The sequence below is a fragment of the Prionailurus viverrinus genome, chromosome C1 (assembly GCF_022837055.1).
Source record: "Prionailurus viverrinus isolate Anna chromosome C1, UM_Priviv_1.0, whole genome shotgun sequence".
In the NCBI taxonomy this organism is placed as follows: Eukaryota; Metazoa; Chordata; class Mammalia; order Carnivora; family Felidae; genus Prionailurus; species Prionailurus viverrinus.
In genome coordinates this window covers 183,112,829-183,134,790 of record NC_062568.1, presented here as the reverse complement: position 1 = coordinate 183,134,790, position 21,962 = coordinate 183,112,829, and the positions used below count along the sequence as shown (strand labels likewise).

At 43.3% G+C, this 21,962-nt stretch overlaps 1 protein-coding gene across 7 annotated transcripts; it reads left to right on the top strand.

Annotated features, from left to right (window-relative positions):
* Positions 1 to 292: 292 nt before the first annotated feature.
* ZFP69 (ZFP69 zinc finger protein) lies at positions 293 to 17,127 on the top strand. Of its 7 annotated transcripts, none has more exons than XM_047871967.1 (6): positions 293 to 822; positions 2,255 to 2,413; positions 3,734 to 3,819; positions 9,589 to 9,715; positions 10,037 to 10,135; positions 15,804 to 17,127. In XM_047871967.1, exons 2-6 carry the CDS (start codon positions 2,287 to 2,289, stop codon positions 16,934 to 16,936), a joined length of 1,572 nt encoding a protein of 523 aa, XP_047727923.1. In that variant the 5' UTR covers positions 293 to 822; positions 2,255 to 2,286; the 3' UTR covers positions 16,937 to 17,127. The 7 variants fall into 7 exon arrangements, with proteins under 7 accessions (XP_047727923.1, XP_047727920.1, XP_047727918.1 ...); XM_047871964.1 differs by having other exon boundaries at positions 1,931 to 2,413; XM_047871962.1 differs by having other exon boundaries at positions 293 to 930; positions 10,040 to 10,135.
* Positions 17,128 to 21,962: the final 4,835 nt, after the last annotated feature.

The following is a 21,962-nucleotide window of genomic DNA, read 5'->3' as shown; positions in this document are numbered from 1 at the left end:
GCCAAGTGGTCTCTCCGGCGGCCGCCCGGCCCCGCGCGCGGTGGGCCGGTTGGCGGCTGCCCCCGGGGTCTGGGCGCCCGCGCGCGCTCCGCCGCTCCAGCGCCGGGTTTTCGGGTGCGCCGGCTTCCCGGGAGGGGGCGGGCACGGGGCGGCCCCTCGTGGGCGGAGTCGGCAGCTGGGCGTGCGGGCCGCCGGAAGGCGCGCGCGCTGGGCAGGGGCGCTGCGCGGCCGCGTGGGGTGGCCGGACCCGGGGCGGGCCCGGAGGCGCGGGGGGCGACCTGAGGCGTGGGCGACGGCGGGGCGCGGCGGGAGGACGGAGGCCCCGGGCGACGCCGGGCTGCGGCCCACGAGGCGGGGCGGCGGGTGGAGCCGGCTGCCGCCGCCGCCGGGCCGGCGTCAGAGCGAGTGCCCGCGAGGTGTATCCTCGCGCGCGTCTGCGGGAAGCGGGGTCAGGACAGCCCTCCCACTGAGGCCCGCGGAGCCCCGCGCCCCGGAGCGCGGCCGAGGAAGGCCGCCTGGGAAGGCGGCGGAGAGATGCGGTGCGGCGGCCGGCCCTAGACAGGCTCCCCGGGGGGACCGGGAAAAGCCCCGCATCCGGGGCGGAGGCCGAGGTCCGCGGGCTCCCGAAGGAAGCCTGCGGGAACGCTGGGCGTGCTTTGGAGAATCGTCGGTGAGCGGGGCATGCGGTCTACGAAGGCGGGGGAAGAACAAAATCCGCTACCGCCCGGTCCTCTGAAGAGACACCCTGTGGCGCCGAAAGCCTCGGGAGCGAGCGCTCTCGCGGCCGCGTCCTTGGTCCCAGCAGCGTCCGGGGCCGAGCTGGTGAGTGGGAGGATGCGCGGGTGTGCAGCCTCCGTCCCGGGAAGGCACGGCCGGGAGCAGTGAGGAGCGGCAGCTTCCAAATGCTGCTTCGAAAGTTTCCCCACTTTGGTAACTAGACGTTTACTTTTATGTATTCCGGGGCAGGATATTTCCACATGCTCCATCCTGCAGGATGCAGCTCCTTTCTCTGCAGCGGGCACAGCTTGGGGCCCGGTGGGGGGAGCCCGTAAGCTACCTACCCTTCCTTGCAAACTTCAAAAAGTTGGGCCAGCTCCCGTTATACGGAGCTCGGTCTACGCGCGGGGCCCCAGTTACGCTGGACCAGGTGGCTGTGGAGGCACCTGCTCAGATGCGGGGGGCTTTGGATGAGATGATAGATTTGAGTTGTTTCCGGATTTCCCTGTTGCAAACACTTGTGCAGTAGTCCTGATGATACTCGAAGTGCTGTATTTCCTCCATCTGAACCCATCCCCCTCCCCCAGTTTCAACATTTCTGAAACCAGGAGGCATCTTCACCGGCCAAAAGGACTCGCCCGCTGCTGGGCATCTGCGTGGTTGGGGAATGTACCTGTTGCTGTTTGGTCAGGTGAAAATGCAGCTGTGTGATTATTCCATCACTTCTGACACTTGCAATGAACTTTAAATGTAGATCTCTAATTGTTTTTAAAAGTAGCTGGAAAAGATAGTGCTGTGGTAAAGCAAAAATTGTATAGCAATATTTATTATCAAGGGTTTTCTGTATCCTTGACATTGTTTCAATTAATGTTACAGCCCTATAAAGTACAATTGTTATTCCCGTTTTATAGATGAAGAAACTGAAGCTCCAGAGAGTTCGAGTGTCTTAGAGCTTTTAAGTACAAGTGTCGGGATTCTCACCTAAACTGTCTGAATTCAAAGCTTGCCCTCTTAACTCCACTAAGTCTGTATCCAGGCAGAAGATGGGTGCAGCTTAGTGGGAGGGAAGTCAAGACAGGGTCTATGCTTGTTTTTATACCTTTTTGGCTGTTTATGGATGTGTGTACGGAACCGGGAGACAGCCACATCCAAGAACACTGATTATACTTATTCCCACGTTGATGCCAAATCTTTATTTTCGGATCTTTTGCAGTTTAAAATATATTTCCTCAAGTTCTGGAGTTCTGGATGTGCGGTCAGTGCTTCTGGATCCCTCCTCTTCTGTCTTTTGCTCCTCTAGAAGACTATAGAGGCATGCACTCCAAACTGTTCAACTGGCTGCCTCCCAAGGAGGCACTCCTTAATTTAAGAGAGAAGTCAGTTTTTCAGAGTTGTTAAGGTCACATCAGCCTCTAGGAACCCCCGGGTTCTGGTGCTGCAGGGACACACCAAAGTTCTGGGGGCGGGAGATTGTGGTCAGAGGAGACCGCATACCTGTGAAGCCTCTCAGCAGAGATTCTGGCACTTTCGTCACCAGAAGTGGACACGCCCGGTTGGGTGGGCATCGTCATGCTACAGCAGCTCCTGATCACCCTGCCCACGGAGGCCAGCACCTGGGTGAAGTTGCGCCATCCAAAGAAGGCCAAGGAGGGGGCACCCCTGTGGGAGGATGTAACGAAGATGTTTGAAGGAGGAGGTGAGAGTAGACTGATGAAGGGAAAGCAGAATTCTCAATCCGTGTGTGAAAGGAAGGATAGGTACCCATTTCATTGAGGTGTCTCTTGGGGAGAAAATTGGAGGAAAGCAGGTCTCTGGGATTCGTGCTTGTGGCTTTTGGGACGAGGATAGCTATGAGGGCAGATGTTGGGCTCTCAGCTCCTTGTGCCATGTGCTCCATGCTGCCCCCCATCTCCAGTGCCCGGATAAAGCATGAAACAGGAGGACAATACAGTGTTCCCCACCAGCGGCTCCCAGGTATTGTGATTGTCACAGACAGTGGGGTCAAAGGCTTCTACTCCTTAACGCCCCCCCCAAGGTTTTCCTTCATAAGTTTTGGGCATTTTGGCCCAAAGCCAGTGTTTTCCACAAGTAGTTCTGAGAGGAAGGAATGACCTACTTGATGACTCTCGATTTCCAGGAGGTCAGGGGGAAACGTCCAAGATTATACATTATCTGGTGGTCTGGTTGGCTAGATAGATAGATGGACAGAGGAATTCGTGTGTCTCACATGATCTCTTAGGTCACACCTTTAACGTTTCAAGTTCAGCCGGTATGTAAGCTAGCGGCGTGAGGCAGGGATTTTGCTAAAGCATCTTGACCGATGGAAAAATGAATAATGGTCTCCAGTGCTTATTATTAATTGATGGAGACAGACACATACCCCGAGCAAAATAATAGAAGGTAGCCTAAGAAAGTGCTATGGTAAATTTCTCTGGGAAGCCAAAAGACTGGAAACATTCTTCTGATTATATTTATTGGAGAAATTTTCACAAAGCAGATAGCACTGAATTGGGCCTTGAAAGAGGTCTTCCATTTTTTTTGTAGAAGATTTGGGAAAAGGATACAGAAATGAGTGCCTCGAAGAGTGGTTCAGAGAATGGGGACCAGTCGAGTCTGAGGCCTAAGAATGTGGTCAGTGTATGTGTACAATGGATAAAGGATGGTGGCTAGCGAAAACTAACACTTGGGGAAATGTGTTTTAGGCGAGTCGTAGAGGGCCTGATGTCCATGGGAAAGGTTTGGATTTTCTTTCTTAACCAGAAACATTTGAACAGAGGAGTGGCCTGGTCTGAGCTTTTGGACCAGTGTTGCCCTTTGGGAAGTATTAATGCTCAAAGCAGTGCACTGCAGACCCTGCTTATTAAGGAGGCCCCCCCACCCCTCTGCTCTGAGTTGCTCGAAATGTCCCTCTCTGTGAATGTTTTGAGAGAGGAGCCTGTTCAGCAGGTCTGCAGGCAGTTTTTCTATTTGGGGGATTTGGGGAGATATAAACCTCATGGCTCTTTTCCTTCTTTAGCTCTGCTCTCTCAGGATGCTGAGGAGACCCAGGAAGAAAGTTTGAAGGCTGAAGTCACCTCTGGGCCTCCAGCAGCAGAATCCCAGGTGGGTTGGGTTTTCCTTTCATTTTCTTGGACCTGCTGCTTGGTTTTCAAGGCTGTAACTCGCCTTTTTTTTTTTGGAGTGAGGAGTTTGGAGGTGTTTGTTAGTGTGGGGCTAACAGATTCAACATAGGGAACTCTGTGCAGGTTGCTCTTGTACAGAAAACTGGGCTGCAGTGGTGGCGATTCCCCTACTCATGGTGGCTTCCCTCCTTGTAACTCTTGTTTGTGGCCAACATCTTGATTTAACATTGTGCTAATTTCCGCAGAGAGAGAGAAATGAATGCTAGAATTCCAGCCCCTAAAAACAAATAGATGCCACTTGGGGTCTCAGATACACGTCAACTTTCTTTTTTGAGTATTTTTACTCAAAAGCAAACTTCGTAAAGTGACAAGAACCTTCTGACATTCTTAGGCGATGTACCCATTTCGCTGGTGGACTTCATGTGGTGACCCTTAGTATAGTATTAGGAGTAGAGATCAAACCAAAGGAGAAGTGAGTGGGGAAGAAATGGTGTGGCCACATAGCACACACACGTTAGACAAATGGACAGTTATTACAGGGTGTCCTCACTGTCGACTGGAAGCATAGGGAAGACAGGAGAAAAATTATAGAATGAGAAAGGAAGACTATTCAAAATGAAATATTATCCGACGGCAGGAGAGTTTTAAGTGAAAAGGACTTGGGTTCTGTAATTAGATGGTACAGGATCTGAAATTATCTCTAAGTATTTACTTGCTTGGTAATGGGGCAGTTTTTTTCAGCTGTTTACAATCCAGTTTCCTCCACTGATTCAGATGCTAATATTTTTCTAGGATTGAATGCATTTCAAAGTTATTTACAGTAATAAGGAAGAAGCAATAAAAATAAGGAGTAATAGTCTATTTAAAGAGTTATCTCTATATTCTACTTATCTGGAATTCCTCATTTCTTGACATGTATCAAAAACTGATGGTATTCTTAGTGCTGGGAAAAGAATTAATTTTTTTTAAATTTTTAATGTTTATTTTTGAGAGAGAGAGTGTATGAGCGGGAGAGGGGCAGAGAGAGAGGGAGACACAGAATCGAAAGCAGGCTCCAGGCTCAGAGCTGTCAGCACAGAGCCCGACGTGAGGCTCAAACCAATGAACTGTGAGGTCATGTCCTGAACCAAAGACGGATGCTTAACCAACTGAGCCACCCAGGCACCCCTGTATAGTTTTTTTTTTTTTTAAGTTTTTTTATTTATCTTGAGAGAGAGAGAGAGAGCAAGCAAGTGAGCATGAGTGGGGGAGGGGCAGAGAGAGAATCCCAAGCAGGGACCAGTTCTGTGCTGTCAGCATAGAACCCGACGTGGGATTCAATCCAAGAACCGTGAGATAATGACATGAGCTCAGATCAAGAATCAGACACTCAACCAACTGAGCCACCTGGGCACCCCGAAAATGTGTAGTTCTATTTTGACATGTGTATATACCATGTAACCAAAATATACACCATTTCCACCATCTCAGAAAGTTCCCTCTGGCTCCTTTCCAATCAGAACTTTGCTTTGCTCCCAGTAGAGGGTACATGGCTTCTCTTTGTTATTTCTTTTCTTTTTTATTTCTTTTCTTTTCTTTTCTTTCCTTTTCTTTTTTTCCTTTTCTTTTTTTCTTTCTTTCTTTCTTTCTTTCTTTCTTTCTTTTTTCTTTCTTTTTTCTTCCTTTCTTTCTTTCAATGTTTATTTACTTTTGAGAGAGAGAGAGCGAGAGAGAGCACACACGAGCAAGCCGGGGAGGGGCAGAGAGAGAGGGAGACACAGAATCCGAACCCAGGAACCGTGAAATCATGACCTGGGCTGAAGTCAGATGCTTATCTGACTGAACCACCCAGGCGCCTCTCTTTGTTATTTCTTATAAGTGCATGGGAATCTATAATGACCTCAAAATAAAAAGTTTAAAACAGAATGTATATTCTGCAGTTGATAGGTATAGTGTTCTATAAATGTCCATTACGTTGACAGATAGATGGTTCAAATCTGTATCCTTGATGCATTATTGTCCACTTGTATCAGTTACTGAGAAAGGAATGTTGAAATCTGTTGTGGTTTTGTCTATATCTTCCTTCAGTTCTGTCAGTTCTGCTCTATCTCGAGTTCTGTTATGAGATACATTAACAAGTAGTATTGTTGTCTTCTTGATGAACTGACACTTTATCATCATGAGATGTCTCTTCTTTATGGCAAGTAATATTCTTTCTCCTAAGCCCACTTTTGTCTGATTTATTATAGTTCCTCCACTGTTGTTTTAGTTATTATTTGTATGGTATAGCTTTTTCAGTTCTTTTACTTTTGACCTATCTGTATCTTTATACTTAAAGTATGACCTTAGATATAGCTGTGTCTTGCTCGTTTAGTGCATTTACAGTTACCATAATCATCGATACAGTGGGATTTAAATGTATATTCTTACTCTTTGCTGTTCACCCATTTTTGTTTCTTTGTTCCTCTTCTGCTTCCTGTTGGATTGCATAGTGTTTTAGTATTGTACTTTATGCCCTCTGATGACTTTTTAGCTATACTTATTTTATTTGCTTGTGGTGGTTGCTCTGACCGTTATAATATGTGTTTTTAACATATCACAGTTGAATTAATATTATACTGTTTCACATATGGCATGGAAGCCCCGTATTTCCATTTACTCTTCCCCATTGTTTGTATATTGTCATCATATATTTCACTTTACACATTAAAACCCCGGAGTACATTGTTCCTATTTTTGTTTTTTGTTTTTTAAAAGTTCACTTGTTTTGTGAGAGAAGGCAAGCATGAGCAGGGGAGGGAGGGAGGGAGAGAGAGAGGGAGGGAGGGAGAGAGAGAGAAAGGAAGAAAGAAAGAAAGAGACAGAGAGAGAGAGAGAGAGAGAGAGAGAGAGAGAGAATATCCCAGGCAGGCTCCACACTCAGTGAGGAGCCCGACTTAGGGCTCGAACTCATAAACCGAGCGATCCTGACCTGAGCTGAAATCAAGAGTCAGATGCTTGACCAACTGAGCCACCTAGGTGCCCCTGTTCTTATTTTTGTTTTTACCACTAAACAGTTTTTAAGCAATTAAGAAAAGGGAAACAAATGTTCTTTTCATAACCATCCACATAATTACCAATTTGCAGTCTTCATTCCTTCTTTTAATTCCAAGTTTCTGCCTGGCATCATTTCCCTTCAACCAGAAGAAAGTCGTTCAGCGTTTCTTGCAGTGTGGGCGTTCTGACGAATTCTCACAGCTTTTGCTGATCTAAAGATGTCTTTCTGTTGTCTTCTGTTTGAGGATCTTGTACTGGATAGAGAGCTCTAGGGTGACTTTTTTCTTTTAAGCACTTTACAAGTGTTCCATGATCTTTTAGCTTGTATCGTTTGGAATGAGAAGTCAGCTGTTACTATTATTTCCCTATAGGTGACCTGCCTTTCTGTTTGTTTTATACCAACTTGTGTTTTTTTTTTTTTTTGTTCCTCCTTTCCTACCTTCTTTTGGCTACCTTCATGATCTTTTATCGTTGCTCTTCAGCAGTTTTACTGTGATGTATGTAGGGCTGGTTTTCTTTTTTTTTTTTTTTTTTTAAATTTTTTTTTTTCAATGTTTATTTATTTTTGGGACAGAGAGAGACAGAGCATGAACGGGGGAGGGGCAGAGAGAGAGGGAGACACAGAATCGGAAACAGGCTCCAGGCTCTGAGCCATCAGCCCAGAGCCGGACGCGGGGCTCGAACTCCCGGACCGCGAGATCGTGACCTGGCTGAAGTCGGACGCTTAACCGACTGCGCCGCCCAGGCGCCCCAGGGCTGGTTTTCTTTGAATTTATTATTTTGGGGGTTTGCTGAGCTTAGATCTGTGGCTTGATTTTTTCCCATCAAATTTGGAAAATTTTCAGCCTTTATTTCTCCAAATATTTTTTCTGCCCATTCTTTTATCTTCTTCTGAGATTCTAAGTATATATATTATTAAACCACTTGGTATTATCCCAGGTTTGGTTTTTTCCCCTCTTGGTGCTTCAATTTGAATAATATCTATTGACCTATCTTAAGTTTCATGGATCTTGTCTTCATCGGGCCATTCAGGCCATTCTGCTGCCATTAAGTCCATTTAATGGATTTTTCTGATACTGTATTTTTCATTTGTAGAATTTTCATTTAGTTCTTCAGCATTTCTCTCACTCTCTCCTCTTAGTTACCCCCATGTTTTCACTTACTGTATTCATATTTTATTGTAAATTTTTTAACATATTTTAATAATTTCTTTAAACTTCTTGTCTCCTAATTCCAAAGACTTAGTCACCTGTGGGCTTGCTTCTATTGATTTTTCTTTTCTTCTTTTTTTTTTTTAATTTTTTTAATGTTTATTTATTCTTGAGAGAGAGACAGAGTGTGAGGGGGGAGGGGCAGAGAGAGAAGGAGACACAGAATCCGAAGGAGGCTCAGGCTCTGAGCTGTCAGCACAGAGCCTGACGTGGGGCTCGAACTCACAAACCGTGAGATCATGACCTGAGCTGAAGTCGGACGCTTAACCGACTGAGCCACCCAGGTGCCCTTTTATTTTCGTAATTATAGGTCACATTTTCCTCCTTGTTCACATGTGTAACAGTTTTTTCTAGTAGTTGAGATATTGGGTATTGAAGAACAGTGGGGAGGGGTGCCTGGGTGGCTCAGTCAGTTAGGCGTGGGAGGGACACTTGATTTCAGTTCAGGTCATGATCTCACAGTTCATGAGGTTGAGTCCCACATCAGGCTCTGTGCTGACAGTGCACACAAAGCCTGCTTTGGATTCTCTCTCTCCTCTCTCTGCCCCACCCCTGTTCATACACACACGCACTCTCTCTCAAAATAAACTTAAAAAAAAAATAGTGGGGGATGAACTATATATGTGTGCACATCCATATGTACACACATATATATGTATACATGCACGTGTGTGTGTGTGTGTGTGTATACACATATGTGTGTCATTTATTTACAAAAGACAGTCCTTTCCTCTGTCTGGTGGTTAAAGTGAGGCACTGATTATTCATATTCTCCCTAGAGCTGTGGCTGAGCTCTGGCTGAGATACAGCTTTTATTTGATTGAGTTCACTTCTGACTAACCCAACTACAAACACCCATGCCACCACTGCTGGGGGGCTGATCTTTATTATCTCTTCAAGTATTTGAGCTAGGATGGGGTTAGACGACAGTTCCAGTTTTATTCATCTTTGCATTGAACTCCAGTTCAATGAGCCCGAGGATTTAAGCTCAGTAGCAATACATTGGCTTTGTGACAATAATTGCTGAAAGCCTCTCTGTCTCTCCCTCTGGCCCCTCTGTCCTCCTCTCCTCCTGTTCCCTTCACCAACCTGCCACCAGTGATGCTGTTCACTCTGCTGTTCCTCAGATAAGCCAAGGATGCTCTCACTTTAGGTCCTTTGTACCTGCCTGGAATGCTCTTCCCTCAGATTTCCACATAGGTCTCCCTCACTGAATTCATGTCTGTGGTCAAATCTCACCCTTTTAGAGAGGCCTTCCCCAACCACCTTGCATAAAAGATCCTCTTCTACCTTCATGTGGTTCTCCGTTTCCTCCTTATCCTGCTTAATTTTTTTCTAAGGCCCATATGACCTTCTGTTTTTCTATGTATTTATGGTAATCTCCGGAGGATCTTCAAACACATCCAGAGGAGGCTGCCAGTAAAACTAGTTTAAAATCTCTCAGAACTTAGAATACTGTCAGAACTCCTTGGACCTTGATCGAGGTGGTCTTTGTCTGAAAAGGAATATATTTGATATTCTAGGAACTGCTGACTTTCAAGGACATATCTGTGGACTTTACCCAGGAGGAGTGGGGACAACTGCCCCTTGCTCACCGGAATCTATACCGGGAGGTGATGCTGGAGAACTATGGGAACCTGCTGTCAGTGGGTAAGGATGGGCGGAACATTCACCCAGAAAACCTGTCTGTTACAGGAAAGTCATTAATTCCAAATTATCAAATGTTGTGGATTCCTTCGAGCTTGGCCTTGAGTTCTGTATTAGAGATGTCTCATTCCTTGGGGGAAACGCTTTACTTGTTAGAGCGAGAATAGAAAGACATTCTGTGGTGTCCCTTTCCATCTTCAGAGACCCTGACTGCCAGAGGACTAGAAAGAATTCTGGGGATGTTCTTAGAACTCAGTGTAAACATTCATACTCTGGTTTTTGTTTGTTTGTTTGGTTTTTGTTTTTGTTTTTTTACTTTATAAGCAGGATATCAACTTTCTAAACCTAGTGTGATATCCCAGTTGGAGAAAGGACAAGAGCCATGGATGACAGAGAAAGAAGGCCCAGGAGATCCCAGTTCAGGTGAGACCAAGTCAGATAGTACCTTTTAATATGTAGGCCAGAGTCCCCGAAGTCTCCCCAGGCTGTGGGGAAGGCTGAAGGCAGTGGACAGGGCATGCACTAAACCTGACGTCACCCCTCCCTCCATCATCCCTTTCCTTCACCTCACCTTGCAAAGTCTCTCTGGAGTTGGAGGGCAGGGAGTCTTGTCTTAATTTAGGTTGAACTTGACTTTTCCTCTTTTCTTCAGTATCCTGAACTCTGCAAATCGAAAGCGCCTTTCTCTGAGCAGTCAGATGTACATGGTCTCTCTTCACGGAAAACACATCTCTTTTCAGGGCTCACTGCATTCGATAGATCTTTAATTTTCTCTCTTACATTCTGTTTCCACTTTCCACCAATTTTCATTTTACAATTTCAGCTTTGATTCTCACTCTCTTTTTAACTTATTTATATGCCTTTTGTATTTTTTGTAACAACTGTATGAAAATTCTTGCAAGAGAAATTGCCACAGGACAATTAAGTGGTCTTTAACCATCTCCTTAAACTTTGCTTTATTATGAAATATTTTAGGTGTTCAGAAAGGCATAGAGAACATTATAACAAATTTCTATGTAGCTTCCACCTAGGTTAAGAAAAAAGAAGTCCTGCTATTCCCCTTTTACCTTTTAAAATAACCAATTTTTCGGGGACAACTAGGTGACTCAGTTGAGCATCCAACTTCGGCTCAGGTCATGATCTCGCAGTTCATGAGTTCGAGCTCCGTGTTGGGCTCTGTGCTGACAGCTCAGAAGCTGGAACCTACTTCGGATTCTGTTTCTCCCTGTCTCTATTTCTTCCCTGCTCGTGCTCTGTCTCTCTCTCTCTCAAAAATAAATAAAGATTGGGGCGCCTGGGTGGCTCAGTCGGTTAAACGTCCGACTTCAGCTCAGGTCACGATCTCGCGGTCCGTGAGTTCGAGCCCCGCGTCAGGCTCTGGGCTGATGGGTCAGAGCCTGGAGGCTGCTTCCGATTCTGTGTCTCCATCTCTCTCTGCCCCTCCCCCGTTCATGCTCTGTCTCTCTCTGTCTCAAAAATAAATAAAACATTAAAAAAAATTTTTTTTAATAAATAAAGATTTAAAAAAATTTTTTTAAATAACCAACTTTTCAGAGTTTAAATATTGCCATTCTCCTATATGTCTTCATACTTCACTGCGTGTGTATATCCTGGAATAATATTTGGTATTATTTTGCATGGGTTTTTTTTTTTTTAAGTTTATTTATTTATTTTTGAGAGAGAGAGAGCACAAGCAGGGGAGGGGCAAAGAGAGAGAGGGAGGCACAGAATCTGAAGCAGACTCCAGGCTCTGAGCTGTCAGCACAGAGTCTAGTGTGGGGCTCGAACCCATGAACTGTGAGATCATGACCTGAGCTGAAGTCAGACGTCCAACCGACTGAGCCACCCAGGTTTTTATTCTTTAAATAAATGGTGTATATACTTCTACTTGCTTTTCTCAGTCAACACAATTGATATTTATCCATCTTTTTCTAGTTATTTCTGTTGAACTAATAAATAAATAAATTTATTTATTTTCCTGTTAATAGACATATTGTTTCTAAATTTGGGGGTTACCAAGATGCAGTAAGTCTTCCTGTACATGTCTTCTTGTGTACACGTGCAAGTATTTCTCTGCAATGTGGAAGCAAAACTGTTGGGTCATGGAGTATATGCACCTTCGTTTTGTTTGATATTACCAGCTTGCTCTTCAAAGCAGTTGCACCAATATGTACCTCCCCTCGGCAAGCCTTAAGACTTTCCAGAGTGCAGCATCTTTGTCAACACTTGGCTTTGTCAAACTTTAAAATTATTGTAAATTTGTGGGTGAATGTGGTATCTTACCGTTTCTTTCATTTTCCTCATTATTAGCAAGAGGAGCATACTTTTCATGTCTATTGACCATCTAGATTTCTCTTACGTAAATTACTTTGCCAGTTCTGTTTTTTTTTTTTTTCTTGATCTATAGAAAGGATGTATATATCATCTTATATTTTTAAGTTTGGCTTTTCATATTTAGAGTTAATTCACCTAGAATTATTTTATGTGTAGTGTGAGTGCCTTTTCCACATGGATAATCGGTCCAGGAACCATGTATTTAATAGTTAATACCACTCTGTTACCTATCAAGTTTCCTTATATACTTGTGTCTGTTCTGGGCACTGTATTCTGTTCCATTTTTCTCTTCTAGCCCTACTGTAATGCCAAGCTGTTGTAATCACTGTATTTCATAGTGAAACTCATATGTGGTCAAGGTAGTTCTCCCACTTTGTTCTTCAAAATTGTCCTCATTATTAGCCCCTTGCTCTTCCATGCAAATTATATAATGAATGCATGAAATTTCACACACACCCACACACATGCACATACTCTGGTGGTGTTTTGATTGGAAGAGAATTGAATGTATAGATCAACTTTGGGGAGAATTAATATTATGATATTGAGTGTTACTATCTAGAAACAGGGTATATTGCCGCATTCATTAGTATTTCCTAACTTTTTTTTTTAAATAAAGTTTCAGAATTTTCCGTATAAAGGTCTTGTCCATATTGCATCTCTTTTGTTAGATTCATCTTGAAGACGTTTTATTTTGCTATTTTGATGGTATATATTTTTAAATTATGTTTTCTGTTTGCTACTGGTGTGTAATAATAGAACAGTTGGATTTGTATATTGATCCTATAGCTAGCCACCTTGTTTCATTCCATTATTAATTCCAATAATTTGTTTATATATTCTCTTGGGTTTTCTCTTTTTCAGCTTATAATAATGAAAATAAGAGCTACCATGAATTTCATTTAGATTTTCCAGTCGCTTTAAAATTTTTTTTTTTTCAACGTTTATTTATTTTTGGGACAGAGAGAGACAGAGCATGAACGGGGGAGGGGCAGAGAGAGAGGGAGACACAGAATCTGAAACAGGCTCCAGGCTCTGAGCCATCAGCCCAGAGCCCGACGCGGGGCTCGAACTCACGGACCGCGAGATCGTGACCTGGCTGAAGTCGGACGCTTAACCGACTGCGCCACCCAGGCGCCCCAAGATTTTCCAGTCGCTTTAAATAATAAGAACAGTTTGATTTTACTAAAACATTTTAGTTTACTGCAATAACAAAAACTCACAACTTCATTCAAAGTTAAATCTTCTTGGAGCGCCTGGCTGGTTAAATTGGTTATCCGTTGGACTTTTTGATTTCCGCTCAGTTCATCATCTCATAGTTTGTGAGATTGAGCCCTGTCCACGCAGAGTCCGCTTGGGATTCTCTCTCCATCTCTCTCTCTGACACTCCCCCATCATGCATGTGTTTTCTCTCTCAAAATAAATCAACATTTTGGGGCACCTGGGTGGCTCACTCGGTTAAGCGTCCAACTTCGGCTCAGGTCATGATCTCACAGTTCATGAGTTTGAGCCCCGCATCAGTCTCCATGCTGTCAGCTCAGAGCCTGGAGCCTGCTTCAGATTCTGTGTCTCCCTCTCTCTCTCTCCCCCTCCCTGGCTTGTACTCTGTCTCTTTCTCAAGAATAAATAAAAGTTAAAAAATTTTTTTTAAGAGGGGCGCCTGGGTGGCGCAGTCGGTTAAGCGTCCGACTTCAGCCAGGTCACGATCTCGCGGTCCGTGAGTTCGAGCCCCGCGTCGGGCTCTGGGCTGATGGCTCGGAGCCTGGAGCCTGTTTCCGATTCTGTGTCTCCCTCTCTCTCTGCCCCTCCCCCGTTCATGCTGTCTCTCTCTGTCCCCAAAATAAATAAAAACGTTGAAAAAAAAAATTTAAAAAAAAAATTTTTTTTTAAGAAATAAACATTTTTTTAAAAATGTTAAAAATCTCTTCGTCTGTAGTTTGGTCCTTCTTCAGGCCTGGATATTGAATTGGGAAAGGGGACATGATATAGAAGGCTTCTTCTCTCTTGCTCTGTCTTCTTTTCTTCCACCTCCCATTTTCAGGACCAGAATCAGAAGCCTACACAACATAGACTCTATTATTGCCTTTACTCATTAAGAATTTGGAAGTACTATTGATCCTTTTGTGTTGACCGAAAAATCTTACAAAAAGTTACACTTTTCAAGAATAAAGATGTATCAGTTGAAATATTAGTAATGGGTACAACAGATTATCAAAAAACCCAGTCAAAACTGTAGAGATTAAAAGATATTTTCAGAGAACATAGCAATAATAGTAATATAGCAGTTTGGGTTTCTTACAAGTCTCCTTTGTATAAATAGCATTTCTAGGGACAGATTAATAACCACAGGAAATAGAACAAAGCAAATATTAATACAAGTTTTGATAAAAGCTTAATGTTTTCATGAAAGTTCCTAGTTCAGACCTTAGTTTTTGAATGAGCATCTCCTGCTGGTGTGGGGAGAGGGACATCTTTTTATCTTTCTGAGATTGTTTCCTATTTTTTTTTTAATTTTTTTTTTCAACGTTTATTTATTTTTTGGGGGACAGAGAGAGACAGAGCATGAACGGGGGAGGGGCAGAGAGAGAGGGAGACACAGAATCGGAAACAGGCTCCAGGCTCCGAGCCGTCAGCCCAGAGCCCGACGCGGGGCTCGAACTCACGGACCGCGAGATCATGACCTGGCTGAAGTCGGACGCTTAACCGACTGCACCACCCAGGCGCTCCTCTGAGATTGTTTTCTAAAAGTAGTTGTCAAGAAAAGATATTCTTAAGACATAGCTCTGAAATTTCATTATTTAGTATTAGAGCATGTCTGAAGTGCTCAAATTTTACTCTCTGTATAAAATCACACATTTACCTTATTTACTGTTTCTTAACTTCCCATTATCTCCCCATGTTGCATAACCATTTTTAAATGTGCAATTGACCTTGAACAACACTGGTTTGAACTGCATGCGTCTACCTATTATATGTGGATTTTTTTTTAATGTTTATTTTAGAAAGGGAGGGGGTGAGTGGGGAGGGGCAGAGAGCAAGGGAGACAGAAATTCCGAAGCAGGCTCCATGCTGTCAGCGGGGCTCAAACCCATCAATCATGAGATCATGACCTGAGCCAAAGTTGGACGCTCAACAGACTGAGCCACTTAGGCACCCCTGGAATTTTTCTTTTTAATGAAATGATTTGTCAACTTTTTTTAATGTTTATTTATTTTGAGAGAGAGAGAACACAAGCGGGGGCGGGGGGGGTGGTGTGGGGACAGAGGGAGAGAGACTCTCAAGCAGGCTCCATGCTGTCAGTGCAGAGCCTGACACAGGATTCGATCTCTTGAACTGTGAGATCATGATATGAGCCAAAATCGAGAGTCAGACATTTAACCAACTGAGCTACGCAGGCACCCCTATATGTGGATTTTTTACAGTGCATTCTCTTTTCTCTTTATTGTAAGAATCTAGTATATGATACACATAACATAAAGAGTAAGTGTTAATTGATTTACTGGTGAGGGTTCTAGTCAACAGTAGGCTATTAGTAGTTAAGTTTCGGTGGGAATCAGAAGTTATACATGGATTTTTTTTTTTTACTGTGTTGAGGTTGATATCCCAACCCCCATGTTGTTCAAGGGTCAAATGTAATCAAAGTCTCATGTGTTTTATATGTGTAGTTCTCTAAATCTCTATTCCATATCCATTATAGTAATTGATTTTTTAAAGCATAATGAATGTGAGTTATGTGCATTCTTTCCATTTCTTTCAGACTTGAAGAATAAAACAGAAACCAATACATCAGCTTCAAAGAATGACATTTTACAGGAACACTTATATCATGGCATTATGATGGAAGGGTTCCTGAGAGATGATGTCATTTACTCCACATTGAGAAAAGTCTCTAAATATGATGGCGAGTTAGAAGAGCACCAGGAATCCCATGGAAGAGATATAAGACACGCCATCCTGACCCACAAGAAGAGTGACCAAGAAACTAACAAATTCGGGGAAAATATTGTCAGTTCAAATGTTACGATAGAACAGAGGCACCGTAAATGTGATACACCTAGAAAGAGGAATAAATACAAATTAGATGTGATAAATCATCCGAGTTACATAAGAACAAAAACCTATGAATGTAATATATGTGAAAAAAACTTCAAACAACCCATTCATCTTACTGAACACATGAGAATTCACACTGGTGAAAAACCTTTCAGATGTAAGGAATGTGGAAGAGCGTTTAGCCAAAGTGCATCCCTTACTACACACCAGAGGATCCATACTGGCGAGAAACCCTTTGAATGTGAAGAATGCGGCAAAGCCTTTAGGCATCGCTCATCTCTTAATCAGCATCATAGAACTCACACTGGAGAGAAACCCTATGTATGTGATAAATGTCAGAAAGCTTTCAGCCAGAACATTAGCTTGATCCAGCATTTGAGAACTCATTCTGGAGAGAAACCCTTTACGTGCAATGAATGTGGGAAAACCTTCCGACAGATTAGACACCTTAGTGAACATATAAGAATTCACACTGGGGAGAAGCCCTATGCATGCACTGCGTGTTGTAAAACCTTTAGTCATAGAGCGTATCTAACGCATCACCAGAGAATCCATACTGGGGAGAGACCCTACAAATGTAAGGAATGTGGGAAAGCCTTTAGACAGAGGATACACCTTAGCAACCATAAAACTGTTCATACAGGAGTGAAAGCATATGAATGCAACCGCTGTGGAAAAGCCTACAGGCATGATTCATCCTTTAAGAAACATCAGAGACACCATACTGGAGAAAAGCCTTATGAATGTAATGAATGTGGAAAAGCCTTCAGCTATAATTCATCACTTAGTCGACATCATGAAATACACAGGAGGAATGCCTTTCGAAATAATGTGTAAAAATAGATTATTCAACATGAGAACAAAAGCTAACTCTAAATCAGTGCTTTTAAATTCCAGGATTCCAAATTTGAGGAATTGATATAATGCTACCAGCCTTTAATATTGCCTGTTGTGTAAATAGTACATTGATAACTATTATCTACTAACACCTCCGTACAAAGTACTTAAGAATAAAGGATTAAATTAAATTCAGGATTGTGATGCACACATAATTGTTACCTGATTTCATGGAGGGTGAATTATTCTCCATGGGCATTCTCTGATTTATAGACTAACATTTGGGAAGTACTGTTGAAAAAAATCACCCCTGTTTTTTAAGTAACTTACTTTTTTTAAATGAGGAGACTTACAAATCTGATAAAATTCAAATGGCATAGACAGTTGTATAAGTGAAAATCCTTTTCCTGCATCCACCACCAAATTCTACCTTAGAGGCAACCATTTTTATAACTTTTTATGCACCCTTCAAGAGATCTTTTTTATTTGTATCCAAGAGAATATGCAGAGTTCTTTTTAAGCATAAATGGCAGCTTCCTATGTAAACACATCTGCACATTACTTTTATTACTTAACCATATATCATGGAGGTCATTCCATATTAGTAGATAAAGTGCCTACTCATTCTTTTTTATAACTGCATGGTGTTCTGTGGTTTGAATGTACTTTAATTTATTTAGCCAGTTCACTATGATGGACTTTTGGATTTCTAATCTTTTGTTGCAATGGATAGTCTTACACATTTTTCTTTCTTACACATGTGTTTGTGTAGGGTAAATTCCAAGAACTGAAGTCTCTATACTAGAGGGTATGTGCACTTGTATGATGGATAGTGCCAAGTTGGCCTTCATAGAGGTTGGGCCAATTTACTTTCCCACCAGCAAGAGGACTAGGAGCCACCTGATGCTGAAGCATGTCCTGGACCCACAGCCCCGTTAGTCATCAAAGAAATATCCATTTGTCTCAATAACTAGTGTGGAAGTACCAGCTGAGCTGCATCCCCAGAAGGAGCGCTGCTTGCCATTCCTGGAGCCAGAGAGGAGTCTGCATCTTACTGAACAATAGCCAAGCCTACCAAAATCTCAGCTGGAAAAGGAGAAGCCCTCTTTCCACCAACTGCTCCAGTCCTTGACCTCTAGGCTGGAGCTGGCTGATCAATGAGAGTCTCTTTTTTTTTAATTTTTTTTTCAACGTTTTTTTATTTATTTTTGGGACAGAGAGAGACAAAGCATGAATGGGGGAGGGGCAGAGAGAGAGGGAGACACAGAATCGGAAACAGGCTCCAGGCTCTGAGCTATCAGCCCAGAGCCCGACGCGGGGCTCGAACCCACGGACCGCGAGATCGTGACCTGGCTGACGTCGGACGCTTAACCGACTGCGCCACCCAGGCGCCCCAATGAGAGTCCCTTTAAAGAGACCAATCCACCTATCTTAGCAAGTCAAATCTTGGCTGCAACCCCTCTGATGGAATGGAGGAACACTGATAATTGAGTCGGGAGACTTAAGATGGCAGGGTGTACTATGGATGATCAACCACAGCATTTTACCGGATGGTTAAGTTAGCAAGTTATAGTTAATACATGGAGGAAGAGAGAAAAGAGGTAGGGCATGACTGTCTAATAAGCATTGATTAATGAAAGTATTAATTAACATTGCTTATGTTGTGAAAGCTGAGCACCACGTTTGGGGCCACATGGTTTTGTACATGCTCATTTTTCAATCTGGTAAATGTTTATTAAAGTTTTAGTGAGTAATTCTGTGAAATCTTAATCGATTTACCCTCCCACCTCCATCCACTAAAGCCTGGCACTTAGATTTTCCATTATAGCTGTTGCTACTTTATAGTTCCATGTGCTATTTTCCTCCTTCCTATATGGGCTCTGTCTAAACACAGTAGATTAGTTGAGACTCTTTGGTCAAATAACAAATCAGTTGGGGCTTTTTAAGCCTCAATGTGGGGGTGTTATTAGAGGGATATTGGGGTATCCTGTAATTCATGGGTTGCAATACATTCAAACAGCAGACTGGGCTTAGGACCTGAAGCACTTTAGAAAACCCAGGCAGCTTTCTCTCCATCTCTCACCTTTGCTTGTGTCTTCGGTTTTTGTTTATTTGTTTGTTTGTTTGTTTGTTTGTTTGTTTTTTAGCACCTCGTTACAAATCAGTTACCATCAGCTCCAGATTTCATATATATTCTTTCCATCACCCAGAAAAAAGGAAAAAAAAAATGACTTTCTTGGGGCGCCTGGCTGGGTGGCTCAGTCGGTTGGGCGTCCGACTTCAGCTCAGGTCATGATCTCACGGTTCGTGGGTTCAAGCCCCACATCAGGCTCTGCTGACAGCTCAGAGCCTGGAGCCTGCTTCAGATTCTGTCTCCCCCTCTCTCTGCCCCTCCCCTCCCCTTCTCTCTCTCTCTCTCTCTCTCTCTCTCTCTCTCTCTCTCTCTCTCAAAACAAAAAAACAAATGTCTTTCTCACTTCCAATCTTTAAATCCTGGGAAAGGTCTCATTGGCCCAGTCCAGTGAGGTGCGCACCTCTAAAGTCAATTGTAGAAAGAGAACTGTGGGAACCATGTGGTTGGTGTGAATGCAGGGGGAGGGTGCTGTGTGGCTGGAGGGGCAAGAGAGCAGAAAGGGTTACTGTTCTTGAAACTCCAGATCCTACCCACTCTTTTTTAAAACCATTTTTCAATGTTTATTTTTGAGAGAGATCAAAGGGAGGAAGGGCAGAGAGAGAGGGAGAGACAGAATCTGAAGCAGGCTCCAGGCTTTGGGTTGTCAGCACAGAGCCCTACGTGGGGCTCAAACTCACGAGCTGTGAGATTATGACCTGAGCTGAAGTCAGATGCTTAACTGACTGAGCCACCCAGGCACCCCAGATCCTGCTCAATCTTCAACACCAGCTCATAGGATCAGAATTTTAGAACTGGAAAGGGTCTAGGAATCCACCTATTTAGAATTCTCCACTTTGTAGATGAAGAAATGGAGAGTCCCCTTCTATGATTATGCCTGTCCTTCACTTGAGTTGTTTCTGAGCATTTTTTCTCTAGGTTTAGCCTAGTTTTCCAAGAACCTGCCGTTAATGGCTACACAAAGCTGTTCTTTTCAAGTTTTTCTTCTTAGATCTGCTACTGCTTCAGAAGGCCTTTATGATTTTCGAGCTTACCTATTGGTTTTGCCTATTATCATTGCCTGTTCCTTCATTCTGGTTATCTTACAGGCACTTCCTCTGCTAATCATATAAATGCTGTGTCTCAGGACTGTGTCCTTAGCCATGTTGTTTTCTCAAGCTACACAGTTTGTTTAACTGATCTTGTTAACCTCTCAACACTTTTTAAATCTACATCTATATCTTAGGAGTCTCTCTTGAGCTCTAGAACATTATATTCAACATTGTGCTTAATAGCTCTATTTGCATATACTACAGTCCTCTCAAAGTATGTCCAAAACCCAACTCAATCTTTTCAATAAAATCTGTGTCCTTAATACAGTAAATAGTACCACCCTCCACCCAATTCTCCAGTTTAGACTTCCTCTTCTCATCCATCACCTTCCCCCAGTCACCAAGTCCTATATATCCTATTTGGGATCTGTTCACTCTATATCTTCCTCTGTATTTCCTTCGTCAGCTCTCTAATTAGACTGTTAGCACGTCCTAAATAGGGTTCCAACTGGTATTTCTATATCTAATCTGGACTCCTTTTTTTTTTTTTTTTCAAGTTTGGTATTAATTTTATTCTATTTTCTGTATAACTTTAAGTACATAAAGGTTTATTTCCACAGGCCTCAGGAAATGGGTAGAAGTCACAGGACAATCTCTCTTCCCACCAAAAAAAGTTGCATATTTTGGTAAGTGTCCTAGAGAGAAAAACTGTAATTTACATTAGCAATGCTGTGCAAGATTCTTACACAAGACCTAAAACCAGGCTGCAGTGGAGATTTTAGTCCTTTGTTCAGGTGCCTGGACAGAAACCAAAAGCAGGTGGGCATGACAGGGCAAAGGAGGCAGTGAAGACAGAGGGCAGGCACCTAGCATGGAAGAAGGAAGGAATTCCAGATTCCTTGGAATCGTGTAGTTTCCTTGTTTGTTTGTTTTGTCTTGTTTTGTTTTTGTTTAAGTCGTCTCTGTAGGAAGGTGCTGGGCAGGGATCCCAGTGAAAGAAAGGGTCCAAGACTCCTTTAACTGGCCTGGGCGCAGGGCTCTGCCCAGCGGCCGATACAGGACAACCTACTCTCTCAGGTTCAGGCAGACCCAGGATGGAATGCAGAATAAAAGGAATGCCTACAGGAATCAATTTTGCTCGGAATGCTAGATGGCCAGGCTTCAGCCTTTGGTCCAGTGCGACCCCTGCCTCACCTGTCAACAGTGAAAAGTTAGTTTGGTTAGAAGAACCAGCTAGAATCACACCAGCCTCTGCTACCTTCGTGGGCATTGTTAGAAAAAGATGAACTTGCGTGAACATTCTGATCTGTTACTTCCTGGGGACCGCTTTATTCTTCCCAAATGACTATTTGTTGGTCAGATAACCCCCAACCTTTAGGCTGAAAGCTAAAACACAGCAGTCCTGGTGTGCAGTTCCTTAAGAACGGACTGGTGGTGTGGTTGAGCTGACAGGGAAAAGCCGCACCTTCCTGCAGAAGATCAACTGACCTGCTCTCCCACCCAAATCTCAGCCTGAGGTATATTTCAGTGAAGGCAGGTAGCTGTGCTTCTCAGAGCAGAGAAGCGGTTTAAGAGCAGAAAGGTAGAGGAAATCTAGAAAAGAACCGTCTTGATACAGATTTATCAAGGAGAGGGCAAAGAACCCAGTGGCACTTCGCTTATCCAGCAATCTCTGTCACTGTGGTGACCAACTTTTGCCCGTTCCATAGGGTCTTGAACTGCTCAGGGACTGGGAATTCATTCTGGGGAAAAAAAAAAAAATGGGTTTTAATCCAAGCTCCAAAAGAAGCTGGGGTTAAATCTTACACTTTTGTCTCAATGCTTGCTTCCACTAAACTATTAGAGCTATGTGCTATTAAAACAA

What these genes read in the sequence shown, in the direction of transcription:
- ZFP69 (XM_047871961.1), top strand. Translation starts at nt 903, where the DNA reads ATGCTGCTTCGAAAGTTTCCCCACTTTG. An exon ending in TCGAAAGTTTCCCCACTTTG is followed by an intron (nt 931 to 2,254) that starts GTAACTAGACGT and finishes TTTCGTCACCAG; the next exon opens with AAGTGGACACGCCCGGTTGG. An exon ending in GAAGATGTTTGAAGGAGGAG is followed by an intron (nt 2,414 to 3,733) that starts GTGAGAGTAGAC and finishes TTCCTTCTTTAG; the next exon opens with CTCTGCTCTCTCAGGATGCT.